Raw genomic sequence first — 22,171 nt, 5'->3', positions numbered from 1 at the left:
AGCGCCCGTGGCTTTTGAACTGCGACGGTAGGCCTACTCTCAGATGTACCCTGGCTATTGCATGCGAGGCATAGCCTGCGGACACCTGTTGTCCCTGGGTTAAAGTAGTCTTGCGCAGTGTATCTAATGCTGCTCTCATTTGATGTTTGCTAATTAAAAAATACTGTAGCCTATATAGTTTGGAATCACTCTTTGGATTGCATATAGAAAGGACACAGGGGTTAAGCGCTGGCCTACATTGAAAACACTGAGAAGGGGCAATGTGTAACACAAACCTAACTAACACAAATCTTAAATAATATTTTGGGCAAATGTGAAAAGAACAACCACGATACCAGGAAGACTTGCTCCTAATGTTTCACGCCCGCGCCCTAATCATTTCAACCCAAGTAATCAACCAAAGAGTTGTTCTAAACATGATTACCGAGTGGGGGAACTAATCCCCCGTGCGCGCGCCACCGTGATTTCCAAACAACGTATGCAACGCATTAAGGTAAGGTTCGCACAATTTCGAAGACCCTTTCCCAAATTACCAATGTTTCAACGAACAACTATGAATAGTAGCCAACCCTATAATCTTCTAACTGTAATTGAAAGCACAAGTTTTGTTTCACAACTTCGTATGCCAAGTCAACTGCGTAATACAGGACATATGACATATGACTTATAGTCTTAGGCTATAATGAAAACCTAAAATATATAAGCCTAAATATAATACCATGAATTTAATCCCATATTATGTATTAATTAGCCTATTTGAAATATAAAATAGCCTATTGGCCCCTCCAAAAGGTTCAAACTAGGCTATGAGTCAACTACAATCAATAGCCGCATGTTAACGATAGCCTATACACTTTAGCTGAATTGTACAGTTTAAATGGGCTGTGTTTGATTAAAGAAAAATTGTAGGGCCAGTAGGCATCTAATGACATATTGTGTTGGGTTAGGAACCGGCACTAGACAAAAGTAGATGAAAATAGGCTACTTACATGTGAAACTCCTTTATTTACAGCATTGCTTCCCCCAGTCTACTTCAATACATTTAAGAATTTCCATCCACTGGTAGAGATACCCGAAGTAAGGCCTTGTCAAACAGTCTTTAGACAATTCCAGACCATCCGAAACACCTTATTTGAAAAGCATTATAATTAAAGTATAAATGCAAGGTGCATCCCATGTTGGATGAAAAAAAACGCGCGGACTCAATTCTACCAGTTGTTAACCCAACTCCTTATTAGGCACATTTTTTACGGTTCTGATTTAACCAATTCATATTTTATAGCACTTTCCAATAAATTGACTCCAAATAAATGATTTAATGTGCTCCGTCCAGAAACAGTCGTTGTCCACACAGCTGTTGATTTAGTCCAAGTAGGCTGTAACAACTTCATACGCGCACCGGTGAGAGATTGAACGTTTTGAACATCTTCTGTAACCTCTCTCCGAAAAACCAGTCCGAACCATTTTGATTGCCCTTGAGCCGCGAAGTGAGGAACTAAGATTTCCCAAGGTAACGCCTACTCAGATTCGTCTGTACTTTTCGGACAGCACATCACATCACCGGCTGTGCATCCCACGAGGGCATAATAAAATGATAGTCGAGCATGCAATAATATGCTATTGCTACTACGTTTAAACAATGTATAGACGGAATGAGGATGAGCAAAGGTGTCTGGATAGTGAGACAGTATTATTAAAAACTCCTCGTTTGACGAGTCTGTAATCTTGCTGTCTTTAGATGTGTCACACATTGTCACACGTTATGTGCTACAGAACATTATTCGCTCAGATAGGCCTAGGTTATTCAATTATGCTTTTAAATAGCCTACAGTTGAAATGTAGGCCTAGCCCTATGGGATAAAGGATTAGGACATTTGATTGATCTTGAATATTATTATTAACTCAACTATCAGTGAATGCATGCCTCATCCTGATGGAGACTGTATAGTGATTTATGGAGTCGATTTTCCCCATTTAATTAGCAAGCTAACCACATAACTAGCCTATTTATGTAACCACCTGCTCTTCAGAAAGTGAACATTAGGATGTTATTTTGAAAAGCTAGACTCAATAGGATCATGAGTCTAATGGGGATTATGATGTTTTCATGACAACAAAATGCTTTGTTTTTAATTCTGGGTTGATTTAGAAGTAGGTCTATAACTTAGTTTAAATGGTTAGGACAATATGAGTCAGTAATACAATGTTTTATTGAGTTCACCCACCAATCCAGTAGCCTATAATGTGTGTTGATGCCTTGCATTGTCTCAACTGATGTATTCCAAACCTGGGTTCATTGCCCCCTCTGCTGGTAAACGGTAAGAACAACCGTTTGTGTAATGCACCGACTAGGATACATTACAGAAGGCCTACTACTAAGACTACTTGTCTTACTGCTTTCATGTTTGCAGAGAACGACAGGGTGTTAGCCAGGGTCACGCCAAGGTTTTTTGCACTCTGGGAGGGGGACATTGTGGAGTTGTTGACTGTGATGGAGAGGTCTTTGAGCGGGCACACCTTCCCCGGGAGAAAGACCAGCGCCATCTTGTCGAGGTTGAGCTTGAGGTGGTGGACAGACATTTCAAAGAATGTTGTGTGGTAGCTTAAAATACCAAGCAAATAAACACCGCTGTGGATGGTTTCATTACAGAGGTCAAAATGCACAATCATTTTGTAGGAAACAGGTGCATTCTCCAGAGTTACATCTGCAACCTTTTAGAACACACAGACAATGAATTGAAAAGGACCAATACGTTTAAATTCCAGTTCACTTAGAGTAATAGAGGCACCTCTATAGTCTCAAAAACCCAGAACTTGGAGCCATTGGTACATTGTGGGAAGCAATCCATCTGACTAGAGAGACTAGCACCTCTACACTATAACACTAAATTCATGCTTTATTGTGAGAGAAGCAGGGGCGGACTTGAAGAGTGACACAGTCATCTTGGTATGACCAAAAAAGTTTTTGAGCTGAATTCCTGGTAATTATACAGTGGCATGTTCCCAGAATGATTTTACTCTAAACCCACGGGTCAGTGCTGGTCAAGCTGATCCGAGCAGCATGGTCTAGCTGGTTAGGCCGGCCAACCAGCTGGTCAAGCTGGGGATGCTAGTGACCAGTTTATGCTGGAATGCTGGTGACGCTGGTATGCTGATGACCGAGCTGGTCCATGCCGGTCTATGCTGGTCCAGCATGGTAGCTGGTCAAGGTAGTCTGGCAAAACCACGCCCATCATTATCATATTTCCCAGCATGCTCTATTGCAGTTCGATTTTTGGGGAATTGTTTGTTTCAATATCGTTTTTGTTTGTTGTATTTTTGTATGTGTCAGGGTTTTTGCTGCTGGTCATTCGAGTCAAGTGCAGGAGAGCAGAGAATAGGTGATCGGGCGACTTTATTAGCCAAGAGCAACAAACAGACGGGCGCAAACAGCTACAACTCAAGCCAACCGGCAAAAGTGACAAGCGCAAAATACCATCAATAATATAACAATAAGGTTCACCAATAATTCCCCAAATAGGGTATAGGCAATGCCCAGGGTGAAAAACCAGACTGGCGCGATACAACAAACACAAAACAAAACAATTCCACACAAAGACATGGGGGGAACAGAGGAATATATATATGCAGTGTGATTAGGGAATGTAAACCAGGTGTGCGCGGAACAAGACAAAACAAATGGAACAATGAAAAATGGAGCGGCGATGGCTAGAAGGCCAGTGACGTCGACCGCCGAACGCCACCCGAACAAGGAGGGGAGCCGACTTCGGCGGAAGTCGTGACAGTATGTACATTGCTTGATTAATTAATCTTATGCTACACAAAGATAAATAAGATACATTTTTCTAAACTAATTCAATCTGGTAGTTGGATTTATTGTACCCATTACTGAAGTGGTTGTTCCAGTTTAGATGTTTTAGGTAATCTCATGTACTTATCTTTCTAACCCTGGCAGTCATTCTGAATGCATATTGTGGGTGACTAAAATAAAAACAATTGGGATATCCCTACTCTTTCTGGATTCTGATAGGAATTAAACATCACTTTGCTAGCCAGCATAATGTGACTTGCATGTCTAAGGGGAAAACTAGGCCCTCAAAGTACTTTGATGCTGGTTTAGTTGGTGACCACTATACCAGCAGATGCATGTCACAATGTCCAAAACAGATGCTGGTCACCAGCAAAAACACAGCGAAGGTTGGTCATCAGCAAAAACACAGCAAAGGCTGGTGACCTATGCTGGCCTAGACTGTTTTTTGTCAGCAGGTCCAAATATGTCAGACAGGTGGATAAATAACAAAACAAGGCACCCTTGACCAATTGTCAGGTCAAGGGGTTGAATGTAAGTTCATTTATGGTCACTAAATTCCCAGTACCCTTTGACATCTTACAGGGACTGGATAAATAGTCCTAGACAGAAATTAATAGACAGATATCTGTGATAAAATTCAGACAGGACACAGACAAATGTAGGCCTTTTGTTGAGATTGCAAACCAGGCATGATTCCAGGATAGTTTCATGATTCCTTGTTAATCTCTGTGTTTTGATTGTTGTGTGGTGAGGTGTCCATCTGTCACCACTCAGCTCTGCATCAGACTACTAAAATGAAGGTGCTACAAAATAAGAATAAAAAAATGTTAGGTAACTTACAATAACACTGTAATTACATTGCTTTTCACCACGCATGTATTACGTGATAATATATGTACACCGAACAAAAATATAAACACAACATGCAACAATTTAATTTGTTTTACTGAGTTGCAGTTTATATAAGGCAATCAGTCAATTGAAATAAACTCATTAGGGTCTAATCTATGGATATCACATGACTAGGAATACAGATATGCCTCTGTTGGTCACAGACACATAATAAAAAGTATGGCCGTGGATCAGAAAACCAGTCAGTATTTTGTGTGACCACCATTTGTCTCATGCAGTGCAACACATCTCCTTTGCATAGAGTTGATCAGGCTGTTGATTGTGGCCTGTGGAATGATGTCCCACTCCTCTTGGCTCTGTGAAATTGCTGGATTTTGGCAAGAACCGGATCACGCTGTCGAACACGTCGATCCAGAGCATCGCAAATATGCTCAATGGGTGACATGTCTGGTGAGTATGCAGGGACATTTGCAGCTTCCAGGAATTGTGTACAGATCATTGCGACATGGGGCCGTGCAGTATCATGCTGAAACATGAGGTGATAGCAGCGGATGAATGGGCGGCAGGTAGCCTAGTGGTTAGAGCGTTGGGCCAGATTGAATCCCCGAGCTGACAAGGTAAAAATCTATCATTCTGCCCCTGAAAAAGGCAGTTAACCCACTGTTCCTAGGCCGTCATTGTAAATAAGAATTTGTTATTAACTGACTTGCCTGGTTAAATAAAAAATATATATTTTTAAATGAATGGTATGACATTGAGCCTCAGGATCTCATTACGGAATCTCTGTGCACTCAAATTGACATTGATAAAATACAATTGTGTTTGTTGTCTGTAGCTTATGCCTACCCATACCATAACACCACCACCACCATGTTGACATCAGCAAACTGCCAGCCCACACGACGTCATACACACTGTCTGCCCGGTACAGTTGAAACTGGGATTAATCCTTGAAGAGCACACTTCTCCAGAGTGTCAGTGGCCATCGAAAGTGAGCATTTGCCCACTGAAGCAGGTTACGATGCCGAACTGCAGTCAGGTCAAGACCCTGGTGAGGAGGAGGTGCACGCAAATGAGCTTCCCTGAGATGGTTTCTGACAGTTTGTGCAGAAATTAATCGGTTGTGCAAACCCACAGTTTCATCACCTGTCCGGGTGGCTGGTCTTAGACGATCCAGCAGGTGAAGAAGCAGGATGTGGAGATCCTGGGCTGGCGTGGTTACACGTGGTCTGCGGTTGTAAGGCCGTCTGCGGTTGCAAGGCCGATTGGACGTACTGCCAAATTCTCTAAAACGATCTTGGAGGTGGCTTATGGTAGAGAAATTAATTTATATTGCAACAGCTCTTGAGGACATTCCTGCAGTTAGCATGTCAATTGCACGCTCCCACAAAACTTGAGACATCTGTGGCATTGTGTTGTGAGACAAAACTGCACATTTTAGAGGGACCTTTTATTGTTCACAGCACAAGGTGCACCTGTGTAATGACCATGCTGTTTAATCAGCTTCTTGATATGCCACACCTGTCAGGTGGATGAATTATTTTGGCAAAGGAGAAGTGCTCACTAACAAGTATGTAAGCAAATGTGAGAGAAATAAGCTTGTTGTGCTTTTTATAACATTTCTGTGATCTTTTATGTCAGCTCATGAAACATGGTACCAACACTTTACATGTTGCCGATTGTTTACCTGTCCCGTCAATAAATCTATCAGATTTAAGCAGCAACAGTGCTCCTTTTTCTTTATTCTCTCGGATAGTCACCAGTTGAAGTATCCTGGGGTAAGGAATATTTTTGGGACTTTACATGTTGCGTTTATATTTTTGTTTAGTGTAAATATATTCTTTCTGTGCAATACATATATTAAGGCGCTTATCAATTTTGTAGGCGGAGCCTCGAAGATTGGGCCCTCACTTTCCGGAAGTATACTCCTTTGCGCCTTATGGAAGTGACGTCAAGCTGTCAACATGTAAGATGGCGACTCTTCACAGGCAAAATGCTGCTGGGCGGAGAAAAGTCCAGGTAAATGTATCTATATTGTCATGCAGAGTAAGGATTTTTCAAGTTGCATTCATGGCCGCGGAAATGTATATTTTGCCTGCTTATCCATGGATGTCTTTAAACACTCAACGTGTGGCGGGCAAGTGCAGCCGGTCAGTCCCAGGCTCTGGCACCGCTAACAGAGAGCTAGTTTAGCTTACAGCTACTCAAAAGATTTTGCGACCCGCTGCAAATTATTCAATTCGGTTGACCGAGACCGTGTTTCGAGTTTAATGGGTTGTCAAGATATTTGTATGTGAAAGTGGGATTATGGGGTGTTATTGCGGCTAGAGATGGAAGAATTCCCCCCGCGCCCACCCTCACGTCACGAGATAGAAAATCACGTCCTTCAGTTAGCTATCTTGGCTATCTAGTATGCAACCAGTTGGATGGTGCAATTATCTTTTGTCTGATTACAATTTGATAGGCTTGATCCTATTTTGCCCGACGTCATCAAACTAGTCACACATATGCAAGACGAATGATGGCATGCAGTGTGTTGAGTGCTGCATTACAGTACTATAGATGGTCAACAAGTCTCCTTGTCCCCTGTTGATGCAATATAATGTGTGTATGTCGATATCTGCAAATGTGTATTCTGCACCTGGAAAACCATTTGCATTGAATTTTCCAGATTTGCATTGCAAAGCCACTGCAATTTGCATATAATGAAATAAAAACAATTTCACTGTTTGTCAGCAGGCTATGTATGGTCTCTCAGAACGTACATTTAGGCTGTTTAATGGGACGGCTATTATTTACACAACTCTCAAACTCTAGGCGGCATTCTGCCTTCTCCCTGCAGTTCTCAGCCATAGAGAGAAATACTAATGGTTGTCTTTTTGTAGGCACTAACTCCACAATGGATCGTTGGACAAAGCCTATGGGATAAATTAATGTCGTTTTGGATAAATGCCAAAAGAGGTCTGTGGTAAACACAGGCTTAGGAGAATTTATACGTTTTGTTCTATGAGATAAACTTAAACAGCTAATGTCACTTTCTCTGAATTTTGAAGAATTTGTGATAAAAAGAATCACGAAGCACATACAGGCTTCATAAAGGTCATGTTAACTGACTGCTATTATCAAATACAATAAAACGTATAAGATTTCCTAAGCCTGTGTTAAACTCAGACCTTATTTTCTGCATTTATTCCAAAACCCAATTTTTCCCATAGGTATGGGTGAACAAACCAGAGGTAACTCATTTTGTGGTTTTAGGACTACAAGGACTGGTGGGCTCTATTAGCTTCGCCCAAGACTGCCTTGTGAACTAAAATCCCACCGCTGTGTTTTAACGTTTAGAAACGTCGATAATCATTGCTTGCGATACGGCTTTTGAAACATATGGACCTTATCATTCATCAGTGAGAAAGAATCCTTCAAATAAAGAGGATACACTTACTGTAGCAGTTTTGCACAGATCTATACACCTATGGTTGCCTCCATCCAATAATTTTATTTGAAACTACATATCCACTACACTTCCAGAGTTACTCTTCCACGCAGGTGCTCGGAACATGCTAGAAAGCTATTTATAAATTGGCCTGAATGCTGATGTGCTGACACCGTGGTATATCAGACCGTATACCACGGGTATGACAAAACATGTATTTTTACTGCTCTAATTATAATAGCAATAAGGCACCTTGGGGGTTGTAGTATATGGTCAATATACCACGGCTAAGGGCTGTATCCAGGCACTCTGCTTTGCGTCGTGCATGAGAACATCCCTTAGCTGTGGTATATTGACTATATACCACACCGTCTCGGACCTTATTGCTTAATTAGCACAGGCGGTCAACTCGTCTTGTTTGTTTTCTGTAAACAAGTGCTGTAACACAGAGATATGGGTGTGTGGGAGCACTAAACCTATCAAGGTGTGTATCAATTTAACTATTTTTCTATTATTATTAATTTTCGTTGATATGAAAGATAAGGTTCTTATGCTTCCAATACCGTACCGCAAGCGATGCGTGTTAATGTTCAGATTGAGTGTCGGGGTTCTTAATAAAACTCCCTCCTACAGAAGGGACCTTTGTCCAATGACTCTTATGTGTAATGGAACTGAGAGTGGTGATGAAGGGCTAGTGTTTCCAGGACTCACCTGACACTCCTGCTGTAGCATCATTAATTTCCACAGGTACCATCATCCATTTCAACAGATATCCTTGACCGATATACATTACCAGTGTTTACAAGCCATTTATGACACTTGAAAGGTTTCAGCAACAGTGCCAACACCAGTGCCTATATGTTATTATAGATATACAGGACAATGTCAAGGATTCACCAGAAACAATACCAATCTATCTTCATTTTATTGTAATATGGTTCAAAGTGCACTCATATCCAGTTCTCTCTGCAGGTATCCTATGTGATTAGGGATGAGGTGGAGAAGTATAACCGCAATGGGGTGAACGCTCTGCAGCTCGACCCGGCCTTGAACCGCCTCTTCACGGCTGGCCGAGACTCCATTATTAGGATATGGAGCGTCAACCAGCACAAGGTAACCTGTCCGTCACCTAAACACTCCACCTGGCAGAATGCCATATTATCATCATGACCCCTTGACCCCTCTCCCTTGAGGTCACACTGTGGTTTTGATGGCTCTATCACTCATCTTTCCTTGATTCCTGACATCCTATCGTCTCCTCAACTGTATTGGAGGAGAAGGTCCACGGTCCATCCACTGTTTTGAGAAGGAGGCGAAGAGAGGGGATGTTAAAGGTGTCAAGGAAAGATGAATTGAGAAAGAGCTAATGTTTTTGATGCATAGATGTACAGACCAATGCCTATGGTCAATGTTCAAATGAAAATATCCAGACTTATTTGTTGTGCTGTTATTGTAATTGTCATAGAATACTTGCATAAACCCACTGATTTTGCAGCGTAAACTCTCTTTATTGCAGCAGGACCCGTACATTGCGTCTATGGAACACCACACAGATTGGGTCAATGACATCGTCCTCTGTTGCAATGGGAAGACATGTGAGTCAGTGTAATAATGTATTAATCCAGAGCTGAAGGGGTTATTAAATTGAGCCCTACCGTTCAGAATGGAAAGCATATATTTTTATTTAAGAATTATCACTGAAAAGCAACCAGATTTTAGGACATTTCCATCACGTGCAAATTGGCAAAACCTTGTTTATGGATATTTACTCCTATATGTCCAGGGAAAATCTCACTTTTAAAAGTTATTATTCTGTTAACTCATACCCAAATAATGTTGTTCACTCATCCTATACTCGTATTTGTGGCCAAAGCATAAATTGGAGAAAAAAACACTTAAAAAAATACCTCAAACTTGTACCTCAAACAGACCATTTCAAAAATACTTCATATTTTGTCAGAGGATGCCGTCATCCTCCTGAGCTGGCCAATCAGCGGTCTACTCACATTAATATTATTAATGACCGGTATACAGTATGCCCACACCATTCCAACACAGAAAGCTGCTTTTTAACATACTTAATTTCCCTGTTTTGGAAGGAAAACTATTTATTTAGAAACTATATTTCACTCAGATTGTAATTAATTATAGGTCATATTTCATAGAAATCTGGAAACACTGGACAGTTAAGCCTGCAAACCATTGATATAAATAGTTGTTGTTTTTTTGCCTTTGAAAATGTATGTTTTTAATAGCATATTGTCTGTTCCTAGTTACCCTGTGTCTGAAAAAAAGACAAATCTTACTCTGTATTCCAGTGATATCTGCTTCCTCAGACACCACAGTGAAAGTCTGGAATGCGCATAAGGGATTCTGCATGTCCACATTGCGAACACATAAGGTATGTAATAGCATACTATGTACTGAGCTCCAAGATCATCACAAAGGCCAAACTTAAGATACATACGCATAACGTTACTGCTACATTAGAGTTAACATGCACGTTAAGGTATAGGCTGAAGCACAATCAGAACCAAAATCTTACTCAAAAGCACTGACTTGGCATCAGATTGATGTAACCCCCTATGGTTTTGTCTGTACAGGACTATGTCAAAGCATTAGCCTATGCTAAAGACAAGGAACTGGTGGCCTCAGCAGGGCTGGACAGACAGATCTTTCTATGGGACGTCAACACACTAACGGCACTGACCGCCTCCAATAATACTGTCACCAGTGAGTATGCTCTCTCATCTGGGTCCTGTTCAGTCATTGGGCACCAAACTGAAGAAAAGGAACTGAAACAGGGAGGAACTACCTGGAAACGATCATTTTCTTTTCCTGTTGCATAAAGTGTTTTCCGTTGCTTGCCCTAATGAACATGACCCAGCTATATCATGTCACGGGCATATCCTAGACTGAGTATTGTAAATGTTCACTGCGCTACTTGGAATGAAGACATGAGATAGATGTGTATCTGGAGGACCATCATTGAAGACAATGTTCTTGTTTCTGTAGTACACATCAATTTGAAGGATGGATATCTTAAATATGTAAAATACACTGTGTCTCAGTGGGACCTTCCTGGTTACTGACGAGTAGACTGAGACAGACCTGAGTGTTGTGGTAACTATGCTGTTGTTGTCGTCTCCCAGCCTCCTCACTGAGTGGGAACAAAGACTCCATCTACAGTCTGGCTATGAATCAGATGGGCACCGTCATTGTGTCAGGGTCCACTGAAAAGGTGGGTTCTTAAATCACATTTGTATTGATATAGTTGTAATGTTTCTAGTGGTGTGATGACATTGGTATACTTCCAGCTAACTGAACATGTTACTTCACCTCCATGTTCTAAAGTAAGATGTGTGTAAGAACAAAGAGTGTGCCACCAACAAAAACCTAAACCTGTGTTTTCATATACCTCATAGAGTGAATGTGTCCTGCTACAGGTGCTGAGAGTTTGGGATCCTCGAACCTGTGCCAAGCTGATGAAGTTGAAAGGCCACACAGACAACGTTAAATCATTACTGCTGAACAGGGATGGCACTCAGGTAAGGATGGCTCTTAGAAATCTCATCTCGTTCCTCACCCTTAAAAATGTCAGCTGCGATGGCTCTCTTATGTTTCATAGGAGGGAGAGGACTTTTTCAGTAATTTCTGGAATCTGCTGGCAATAAGCTGCGAGGGAAGCCTCTTACCTGGAATTTTTCAACTTGGATTTCGAACAACCTGGACATTTGTGAAAGTTTTGAAAATGTTGTATTCCTAATGTTACATCTGCTTTTCCCCCCAGTGTCTCTCGGGCAGCTCAGACGGGACCATCCGTCTGTGGTCGCTGGGGCAGCAGCGGTGCATCGCTACCTACCGGGTGCACGATGAGGGCGTGTGGGCCCTGCAGGTCAACGAAGCCTTCACGCATGTCTACTCCGGCGGACGCGACCGCAAGATCTACTGCACCGACCTGAGGAATCCAGACCTCCGCGTTCTCATCTGTGAGGAGAAAGCCCCAGTCCTCAAGGTGAAAGGGGTGGGGTTACTGCGATACGCCTAGCCGACGGCATGCTGGGAAACGTAGTTGAAAATGTTTTAACTTGTAGATATTAGGCCTAGATGTTTATTGGACTTAAGTATTTTGTAACATTAACTCAAATGTTTTTTTTAAGACTGTTGTATACAAGAAAGTACGCTAGTATAATAATTAGTAGAGTCAGGAATGCATTAATGAGAAATCTTAAAGATAATCAGCAAGTAATATCAAGGTGAAGTCCTCCTTAAGTGTTTCTGTCAACAACACATTTACCCATCACAGTTTTCCTATCTGAATGACCTCTTGTCTCCCTGGTTCAGATGGAGCTGGACCGCTCGGCAGACCCCCCCACGGCCCTCTGGGTCTCCACCACCAAGTCCACCGTCAACAAATGGGTAAGCAGCATAGCTGAAGTTGAACAACAGGGTTTTTATATGAATAGTGGATATGTTCATATTAAATAGACATAGAATTACTGTAAAAAATATAACACAGAAAAAAACAGGATTCAGTGAAGCCTGTCTGTCGCTGTATACTTTTAATGCAATGTTCACTCCCTGATTATGTTTCCCGTCATGACTCATTGCAGTCTCTGAAGGGCATTCATAATTTCCGAGCATCTGGCGATTACGACAACGACTGCACTGCTCCCCTGACGCCTCTCTGTACTCAACCCGAGCAGGTCGTTACAGGTAAAAACACCACACACACACACTTCTTATTTTTTTATGATCCATTAATCATTACAAATGATTGATAGATTCAAACTTCATAAATCTCCCAATAAACTGCATTGCAAATTTTGTAATACATTATTTATTTATTTTTCCTTTTATTTAACTAGGCAAGTCAGTTAAAAGCAAATTCTTATTTACAATGACGGCCTACCCTGGACGATGCTGGACCAATTGTGCGCCGCCGTATGGGACTCCCAATCACGGCCGGATGTGATACAGCCTGGATCCTGGATAGTGACGTCTCTTGTACTCTTGCCTTAGACTGCTGCGCCACTCAGGAGCCCACATATCTATTCTATTTTAAACACCTTCTGTATTTTGGGCTCCCGAGTGGTCTAAGGCAAGAGTACAAGAAACGTCACTACAGTCCCTGGTTCGAATCCAGGCTGTATCACACCCGGCCGTGATTGGGAGTCCCATACGGCAGAGCACAATTGGTCCAGTATCATACGGGTTTGGCCAGGGTAGGCTGTCATTGAAAATAAGAATTTGTTCTTAACTGACTTGCCTAGTTAAGTAAAAAAAAAATATATATATATATGTTCTAGGCTTAAATGAGTGTTGTGTGTACTTCTGTCCACTAGGGGGAGCCAGCATTATCCAGTGCCACATTCTGAATGACAAGAGACACATACTAACCAAAGACACCAACAACAACATTGCATACTGGGATGTTTTAAAGGTGCGTGCCTTTTGCTCTCTCTTCTATCGATCATTTATCTTCCATCTCTCCATTGTTTGTCATATTGTATGATTGAATACCTCTTGTCCTCATCCAGGCGTGTAAAGGGGAAGACCTGGGAAAGATGGAGTTTGACGAAGAGATTAAAAAGAGGTTCAAAATGGTCTATGTGCCAAACTGGTTCTCAGTGGATCTTAAAACTGGGGTAAGCTGATCCTGCGCTTTTTTACATTGTAAGCTTTGGACAGTCGGTGGAACAGTGATTTGTCCTCATTTTAATACATATATTCTGTTGGGTAGATGTTGACCATCACGCTGGATGAGAGCGATTGCTTTGCTGCATGGGTGTCAGCCAAGGATGCAGGCTTCTCCAGTCCTGATGGGTCTGACCCCAAGTGTGAGTGATCATTTTTTTACTGCCCTGTAAGATATGGTTGACTTTTTTTTTTTTATCCAAACAGTGTTACCGTACGTGCAGTATCATTCCTACAGTGTTCTGTTCTTTTCTAGTGAACCTGGGTGGACTGCTGCTGCAGGCCTTACTGGAGTATTGGCCCCGAACCCACATCAACCCCATGGATGAAGAGACAGAGATGAACCACAGTGAGCTGCTATACGCATATACACACACATTTACTAACAGTATAATGCAGACAGCCTTTGTGATATTTTCTGAAGTTATTAAGTTGAATGAAATCTATCAGTGATATTCTATGTTCTGATGTGTGTGTGTGTGTGTGTGTGTGTGTGTGTGTGTGTGTGTGTGTGTGTGTTCAGTGAACGGGGAGCATGAGAGCAGGATACAGAAAGGTAACGGCTACTTCCATGTTCCCCCTCACACGCCAGTCATCTTTGGAGAGGCAGGGGGAAGGACCTTGTTCAGGTAAAATACACAACGCTATCTCTGTCTATTACAGTGTAGCATGAAATAGTACTAAAAGTGCAAACCCCACCCACCTGGCCATCCCGGCAGGCTTATTCAAGGCTCTCACTCTCTCTCTCCAGGTTGTTGTGTCGAGACTCTGGTGGGGAGACTGAGTCCATGTTGCTCAACGAGACCGTGCCACAGTGGGTCATCGACATCACTGTGGATGTGAGCTCTCGTCCTTTAATTTAATGATCAATATAAATGTCTTTCTACAGTAATGTACTATAGCTAATTGTGTAGTGTTTATACATTTTGATTCTCATGTATGATTTTCAACTTTTTCTTCCCTGTCTTTTAGAAAAACATGCCCAAATTCAACAAAATCCCCTTCTACCTCCAGCCTCATTCTTCTTCTGGTGCAAAAACCTTAAAGAAGTAAGTCAAACACTTTTATAACGATTGAACCAGTTTCTCTGTTCCGATTAGTGTTGCATGTTCATCCTTCCCTGCAAACCACATTTTGCTAAAGAGATCATTCACTTGGAACTATTTATCTCACCGTTCAATGTTTCAAGCTTGCAGTTATATTCCAACGTTGTGGTCCTTCCAATAGGGACCGCCTGTCGGCCAGCGACATGCTCCAGGTGAGGAAGGTGATGGAGCACGTATACGAGAAGATCATCAACCTGGACAACGAGTCTCAGACGGGGGCCTCGGGGAACAACGACAAGCCCAGCGAGCAGAAGGAGGAGGAGGACGTGGCCGTGCTGGCCGAGGAGAAGATTGAGCTGCTCTGTCAGGACCAGGTACTGTGCAGCTTATACGGTACAGTCCCCATCCTTTGCCTTTGTGTTACATCTTGTATTAATATATGTTCCCAAAATCACTTTTCGTTGTCTATAGGTATTGGATCCCAACATGGACCTGCGGACCGTCAAGCATTTTATCTGGAAGAGCGGTGGAGACCTAACCCTTCACTACCGGCAGAAGTCCACGTGAGGTCGCCGGTGTCGGCGAAGAAGGCTCATCTTCTGCTAGCCTGCCCTCCTCTTCCTCCTCCTTTCTTCTTCCTCTGGCACCAAACCTGGACTGTTCAACTCATCCCACCAGATCCATGTGTTAGTAACACAAACCTTTGCTCAACGACTCCTTATGAGATCTTATAAGAGGCCACAACACCTTAATAACCCCTCAAAAAGGTCCGTAGCCTGAGCGTCACACAAAATCAACGTTCTACACCCAGCCATGTAGAGAGGCGTGACAACACCCAAGGAGAAAGGCGAGAAACAATTGTTGCTGTGTACACTGTACAGTGAATGGACTGAGGAATATTCCAGGGCATTTTAAGGTTTTTGTCATTTAGGTTTATTTTTATTCAATGTCTTTGCCTCCTTTTGTTTACCCCCCCTTATTAGTAAGAAATGTGTTTTATTGCAATGCCCATCTTCAGAGAGCGAAGGCGTGCCCTTTCATCTTGAGAAAGTCGCTATGCTTGGGGTTTCACTTTGTGACCTGATTAGTAGATTGCACACGTTTCTTTCTTTCTTCTTTTTTCTCTCCCCCTATACATTCCAGGAACACGCTTGGTTTCCAACCACCTATCACTACCCTTCATCCCAATCCATGTTTAGGAAACGGTTAATTGAGGAAGATTTTCTGGATTGTCAGGCGACCAATCAAGGACTTGACAGAATGTCAAGACATGACTCTATAGTATGCATGTGTGATATCCTTCATTTTCCTCAGTTTGGCAACTGACTGATGTATTGAAGGAGCCTGGGTGAAGTTTTTCTCTCACCAAATGGACACATACAAGGACACATCCCCCAAACTGAATCTCTTTAGCTTACGAACGCTGATATTAAATTACTGACCCTATCTTTCTTTTTGTAAATAGACTGTCATTATTTTGTAGGCAACTTGGCACAAGTTGTACACCTCATCAGGAACATTTTATTTTTATTTTTTTGAGAACCCTGTTATTTTCAAAAGGTTGCTTTCTCATGTTAAAAAGAGGAAAGAAAAACCACATGTCAGAAGCAACGTATATGTACGACTAAAGGATCTCACCCACGGAATCAGGATGTTTATAGGCTACTGTTCTGTATTTGAGAGGAAAGCTACATTTGTTGTCATTGGCATTACCCATGACAGTCTGCAGCTAAATCTACTTTAAATACAATGACGAAGGTCTAGGGGGAGATATTCTTGAGGGAAGTGGAGGGAATCACAACTTTTTATTTTATTTATGCAAACAAAATGAAGACTGTGCTCTACAACTCTAAATTGATTACTCCAACAATGTGAATTGCACAGTGCTATAGCAAATGTATAATAATAAATCATTTATTTGGTTTTAGTTGAAATAAGCTTTGTCTGGTTGTTGAAAAAGCTCTACATGAAAAAAGCTACTACAGAATTATATGCTTCCATATCCACAACCCCTGTGCTCCCACGTGTTGATGCAATTAAATGTAGTATATTTTGGGTAAATAAGTGCTTAATAAATTAACCAACATGACAACGAGAATAAAATGCTTTTGAATTTCAGAGGACGATGAATTGCATTGATCAGAGACTTGCGGTCACAAATCATATTGCATAATTCCAGGACACAACAGGCTACCAATTGCAATGTTGATGTGATATTTGTGTGATGATTTAGTGTTTCTTCTCGACCACCCTTTTCTATAGTGTATTTGACCGAGTTGGAATACAAATGGTGCTGGAAGCAGTCCTGCAGTTGTCATGGTCTGAGACCTGTCATCTGTGGGTCTGTACAGGGCAGGTTCCAGGCATACGCGACATACGCTCAGTCGGGGTCTCAATTTACTATTGAGAGTAAGAATAGCAGAATCACTATGTGCAATTTTGACATTTGTCTGTCAGCAGTTTTTCCTCTTATGTCAGTCACTGACAGTCACTCAATTAGCCATGTCAGCAACAACAACAAAAATCCGTAATCATGACCGAAAACTGACCAGGCACGCAGGGAATGTGCCCAGGGGTCATGACCTCCAGGGCACCCCATTGGTTTTGTTATTCTCACTTTGATGTGACCTACTGCCTCGATTCAGTCTCTAGTAGACAAGACATCTTCTTTGTCTACACCCATTCAGCATTGTTTACACCCTCTTAAACTTTAATCCCATCCATCTCTTTAAGGATTCACATGTGAGGCCATGTGGTAAACACGGTGACGTTATATCAAATAAAATCAACATTTATTTGTCACATGTACAGGATACATAAGTTGTAAATGGTACAGTGAAAGTACTTGCATAGTAGCATTATCAAAAACAGAAAGTGTCCAGATAAAAATATTTTTGAGTTTTTTAAATCTTTATTAACCGACGCTTACCTGACAGACTTTGATGGGTCATGTGAAGGAAATGCTATAACCACCCGTCGCGCACATCTAGCTAAGTGGATGGGTCACTATTGTTTAGACATGTACACGTTCATGAAATACAATTGATGGCCGTAATCACCCTCAGACACACCTGCTAAATTCATGGGTCATGTAATAATCCGGCCAAAGTGGAGTCTTTTGTTTAGACATGTAGCTAGCTAAGTAGCTAGCTAGCTACACAATGAACCGGCATAACCCTAACTCATACTACTACCAATACAAACATTGTCATAGCTGTTAGCTAAAGCTAACAAACTAGGTTCAACGTTAACTAACTAATGTTAGGCTATAACTAACAATGCAAATGGATTTCTGATTAGAATAATATTACTACACAGATCATACATGTAACATTGGCTAGCGAGCCAGCAAGCTAACGTTTACTAGCCAACTAACAGTATGCATTAACTTGCAATAAAAATGACTTTCTGACAAAATTAGAAACTTATATCTGGAAAATGTACTTAGACTCTTACCCGTATACATGGATGAACGCTTCACGGGAGACTGGAACCATTTAACTCTGCTTTGTTTGCAGCTACATCTTGTTTGTCTCAGGTTCACACTGACCGTGGCGTGTGCAGTAGCCCATCACTTTTTCCTACTGATCTGTCAACAGTGCCTGCTAAATTTATGGCAACAATGTCGTTGAGAAAAGTAGCAAAACTTTTGTAGTTCTCAAAGCCTAATGTTATATCTTTAAAAAATGGCACAGTGGAAAGGAATGTCAACACATACTGAACAGCTCACGTTATAGACAGAAGTATGCTACATGGCAGACCAATCCAAACTCATCTCCCGGCATGTCCAGCCCATACATTATCTCAGCCAATCATGGCTAGTGGGAAGGTTCCTGACTTTTTCCATGGCCAAACCAACTAGGCTCTTAATTAAACAATTGTATTTGTATTTATCGATGGAATACAAGTTTGTTATTTAGGCACATGATAAAAAATACATGTTTACGTTCAAATGCTGCTCCTGTGAAGTAGCGACGTGCGACATACACTACCCTACTTCAAAAACTCAGGGTCACTTAGAAATGTCCTTGTTTTTGAAAGAAAAGCACATACACTACACTACTTCAAAAGCTCAGGGTCACTTAGAAATGTCCTTGTTTTTGAAAGAAAAGCACCTTTTTTGTCCATTAAAATAACATCAAATTAATCAGAAATATAGTGTAGACATTGTTAATGTAGTAAATGACTATTGTAGCTGGAAATGGCTGATTTTTAGTGGAATATCTACATAGGCGTACAGAGGCCCATTATCAGCAACCATCACTCCTGTGTTCCAATGGCACGTTGTGTTAGCTAAATCCAAGTTTATCATTTTAAAAGGCTAATTGATCATTAGATAACCCTTTTGCAATTATGTTAGCAAAGCAGAAAACTGTTGTTCTGATTAAAGAAGCAATGAAATTGGACTTCTTTAGACTAGTTGAGTATCTGGAGCAACAGCATTTGTGGGTTCGATTATAGGCTGGAAATGGCCAGAAACAAAGCACTTTCTTCTGAAACTCGTCGGTCTATTCTTGTTCTTATAAATGAAGGCTATTCCATGTGAGAAATTGCCAAGAAACTGAAGGCGCAAAACCGTCTCTAACCAGAATAGAAAGAGGAGTGGGAGGCCCCGGTGCACAACTGAGCAAAATACTTCTGTCTGGCCACTCTACCATAAACGCCTGATAGGTGGAGTGCTGCAGAGATGGTTGTCCTTCTGGAAGGTTCTCCCATCTCATCAGAGTAACTCATGGTCACCACCCGATTGCCCAGTTTGGCCGGCGTCCAGCTCTAGGAAGAGTCTTGGTGGTTCCAAACTTCTTCCATTCAAGAATGATGGAGGCCCTTGTGTTTTTGGTGACCTTCAATGTTGCAGACATTTTTTGGTACCCTTCCTCAGATTTGTTCCTTGACACAATCCTGTCTCGGAGCTCTACGGACAATTCCTTCAACCTTATGGCTTGGTTTTTGCTCTGACATGCACTGTCACCTTTCCAAATCATGTCCAATCAGTTGAATTTACCACAGATTGACTCCAATAAAGTTGTAGAAACATCTCAAGAATGATCAATGGAAACAGGATGCGCCTGAGCTCAATTTCGAATCTCATAGCAAAGAGTAAAAATACTTGTAATGTAAATAAGGTATATATCATTATAGAGTATTATGTGTATATTGATGAGGATTTTATTTATTTAATATATTTTAGAATAAGGTAGTAATGTAACCAAATGTGGAAAATTCAATGGGTCTGAATACTTTATGAATGCACTGTAGTTCTTGTGAGTGTATATGTCAAATGTCCTATTATGGCTATGTACAGTATTTCTCTCTCTCTTTCCAGATTAATCTCTCCAGGAAACTGCTATAATCCCATAAAATCTGACCCCCAGAAGATACTGCAGGAATCCCCCAGCACACTGAGGCACTACCAGCGACACGGAGAAGACCCCCCCCCCCCCCCTCCCTCTCAGGTTAGATACAACACAGTCCCCTCTGTCCCTCCCAGATCCACCGCCTCTATCTGAAAGGAAATACACATATAATGGTGATGAGGGGGATAGGAGCCCTCTTGTTTCCAGCCAGCAGCCACCTAAACCTTTGATTGTTAAAATCTCGCGATAGAGAGGACACGTTCCCTTTTTTTTGCCACGTTTTTGTTGTTATCAAATAGCCTGATAATTTACACTAAATTATTCCGCTGCACTGTAGTTCGCTACGTAGAAGAAATGTACATCCGTGGGCGTGGCGTAGCGTTTCTCTGGAGCCAGGAGTCGTGTCGCCAGGCAATGTATCAAAACCTTCAAGGCGGATTCTCTAGGCGCTCCCAACCATAGTGGTCCACGCTGTAGAATTACAGCAAAAAATCATCCGGTTGAAAACTCCGCCCATGACCTCGTTCGCTGTGGAATTTGAGATCACTCATTAGTAAATTTTAGCTTGTCAGTATCCATGAGGAAGTTATTTGTGTTATGATAGTCAGCAGTAGGAGCTTCCACTAATAAGGAGGTATCAGCATTTTATTTAGCGAACAAGAAGGCGTACAGGCTAAGTATTTGAACATTTCTAACCCTTTGAACTGTAAGCATCCGTGCATTTACGATGGCTCCAAGGAAGAATTCCAGAAACCAATCCAAAAAAGGTCGGTACCCTTCCCTAATCCCTATGCTAACTAGCTAACAGCATATCTAGTAAACTATATTATAGGCTAATATACAAGTATAGCTAGTTTAACAACCTGGTCTCAGAGTATTTCAGGTTGCAACCAGTTCAATATGTATTTGCCAGTTATGCAATTGCACGAGCAGGAGGCAAAGATTTTGATAATGTTCTTGCCTTCGGTGGTTGGTCAAATTGTGATGAATAATGTTGACGTGTATGGCAAAACGGGGGAATTTCTCTCATAGTTATAAAATTATTTCCTTCAGTGGACACCATGTAATTCACCCAGACCATCCCTGGACACGCATATCTGGTAAAAAGCCTGTCTACTCCTCATAAAATATCGTTGGAGAGTGTCATTGTAAGCACTGAGTCTAAACAAGTGGAAAGTGCCCTGTGTTGTGAGTGGTTGATAAGTTACAGTTGCACGGACTTGCTTGGTTTATCTGAAGTATCATAAAAGTAAGCATGTACTGTGATTCTAATATCTGATAGAAAGGCATAGCCTACTAATGCTTGGCCCTGTTTGTCGTGCTGTGAACTCAATGGGTTGTTAGTGCTGGTATTGCAAAAGAGACACCGAGTCTACACTAGAGTGACAGCGGTTGGTGCCAGTGGTTGTAGCCAAGGCAACATCAACCACCTCTAGACATATTTTGAAGGCTTGTGCATGCTTGACAGTTCCTCATTTTCATGGTTGCTTGTAGCCCAAACCAAAGAAACCTTTGGCCCGCCTTTTATGTACCTACTACCATGATGCACTCATCTATTATAGAGGATATTATGTTAAACACAAACTAAGATTAACGGATAGTCTTACATGTCAGGTGTTGTCATAATGGTCTGTAATAAATAGTGGTGGGGAGTCGGAGTCGACTCCAGAAATTCAAAGAGTCATTAATAGGCTCCTGACGTAAGATATTGAATATTTTTGTTAGTGTAGATTTTCAGATGGCTCTATGCATTGCTAATCAATCACCCAGTTCATCAGTGTGCATGCACAAACTGACATTGCAGCTGTAGCTAATGTTAGATAATTTGGGTCATTTTTGTCCAATTGGATTCAAGAGAGAGTCAATTCCAATGACACTGATAGCAGGAGTCAGAGTTGCCTCCCAAAATACTAGAGTTGTCCACCACCATTTAAAATGTAATGATGCCTGTGATGGCTTCTGTATCATGGTAACT

At 41.6% G+C, this 22,171-nt stretch overlaps 3 protein-coding genes across 6 annotated transcripts in view; 2 read left to right on the top strand and 1 right to left on the bottom strand.

The window, feature by feature from the left end:
- The window catches only part of scn5lab (sodium channel, voltage gated, type V-like, alpha b), a 186,185-nt gene extending 184,595 nt beyond the window's left edge, over positions 1-1,590 (bottom strand). Inside the window, exon 1 of the mRNA XM_055928636.1 lies at positions 990-1,590. The gene's annotated coding sequence lies outside the window, so the exon portion shown is untranslated. The remainder of the gene's footprint in view (positions 1-989) is intronic.
- A 4,993-nt stretch (positions 1,591-6,583) lies between these two features.
- Positions 6,584-16,957, top strand: LOC129859187 (WD repeat-containing protein 48). 4 transcript variants are annotated; one of them, XM_055928635.1, is made up of 19 exons: positions 6,584-6,682; positions 9,069-9,209; positions 9,616-9,691; positions 10,415-10,497; positions 10,700-10,829; positions 11,249-11,337; positions 11,543-11,644; positions 11,887-12,111; positions 12,441-12,515; positions 12,710-12,812; positions 13,442-13,539; positions 13,637-13,744; positions 13,840-13,936; positions 14,050-14,142; positions 14,317-14,422; positions 14,545-14,632; positions 14,766-14,842; positions 15,021-15,213; positions 15,311-16,957. In XM_055928635.1, exons 1-19 carry the CDS (start codon positions 6,635-6,637, stop codon positions 15,404-15,406), a joined length of 2,028 nt encoding a protein of 675 aa, XP_055784610.1. In that variant the 5' UTR covers positions 6,584-6,634; the 3' UTR covers positions 15,407-16,957. The 4 variants fall into 4 exon arrangements, with proteins under 4 accessions (XP_055784610.1, XP_055784608.1, XP_055784609.1 ...); XM_055928633.1 differs by having other exon boundaries at positions 11,522-11,644; XM_055928634.1 differs by having other exon boundaries at positions 9,613-9,691.
- Positions 16,958-20,363: 3,406 nt separating this feature from the next.
- LOC129860045 (trichohyalin-like) overlaps positions 20,364-22,171 on the top strand; it is a 51,498-nt gene continuing 49,690 nt past the window's right edge. Inside the window, exon 1 of the mRNA XM_055930390.1 lies at positions 20,364-20,963. Coding sequence (XP_055786365.1) covers positions 20,924-20,963 — 40 coding nt within the window. The 5' untranslated portion in view covers positions 20,364-20,923. The remainder of the gene's footprint in view (positions 20,964-22,171) is intronic.

Source organism: Salvelinus fontinalis, chromosome 7 (assembly GCF_029448725.1).
Source record: "Salvelinus fontinalis isolate EN_2023a chromosome 7, ASM2944872v1, whole genome shotgun sequence".
Taxonomy (NCBI): Eukaryota; Metazoa; Chordata; class Actinopteri; order Salmoniformes; family Salmonidae; genus Salvelinus; species Salvelinus fontinalis.
This window is presented reverse-complemented; position numbering and strand designations above follow the sequence as displayed.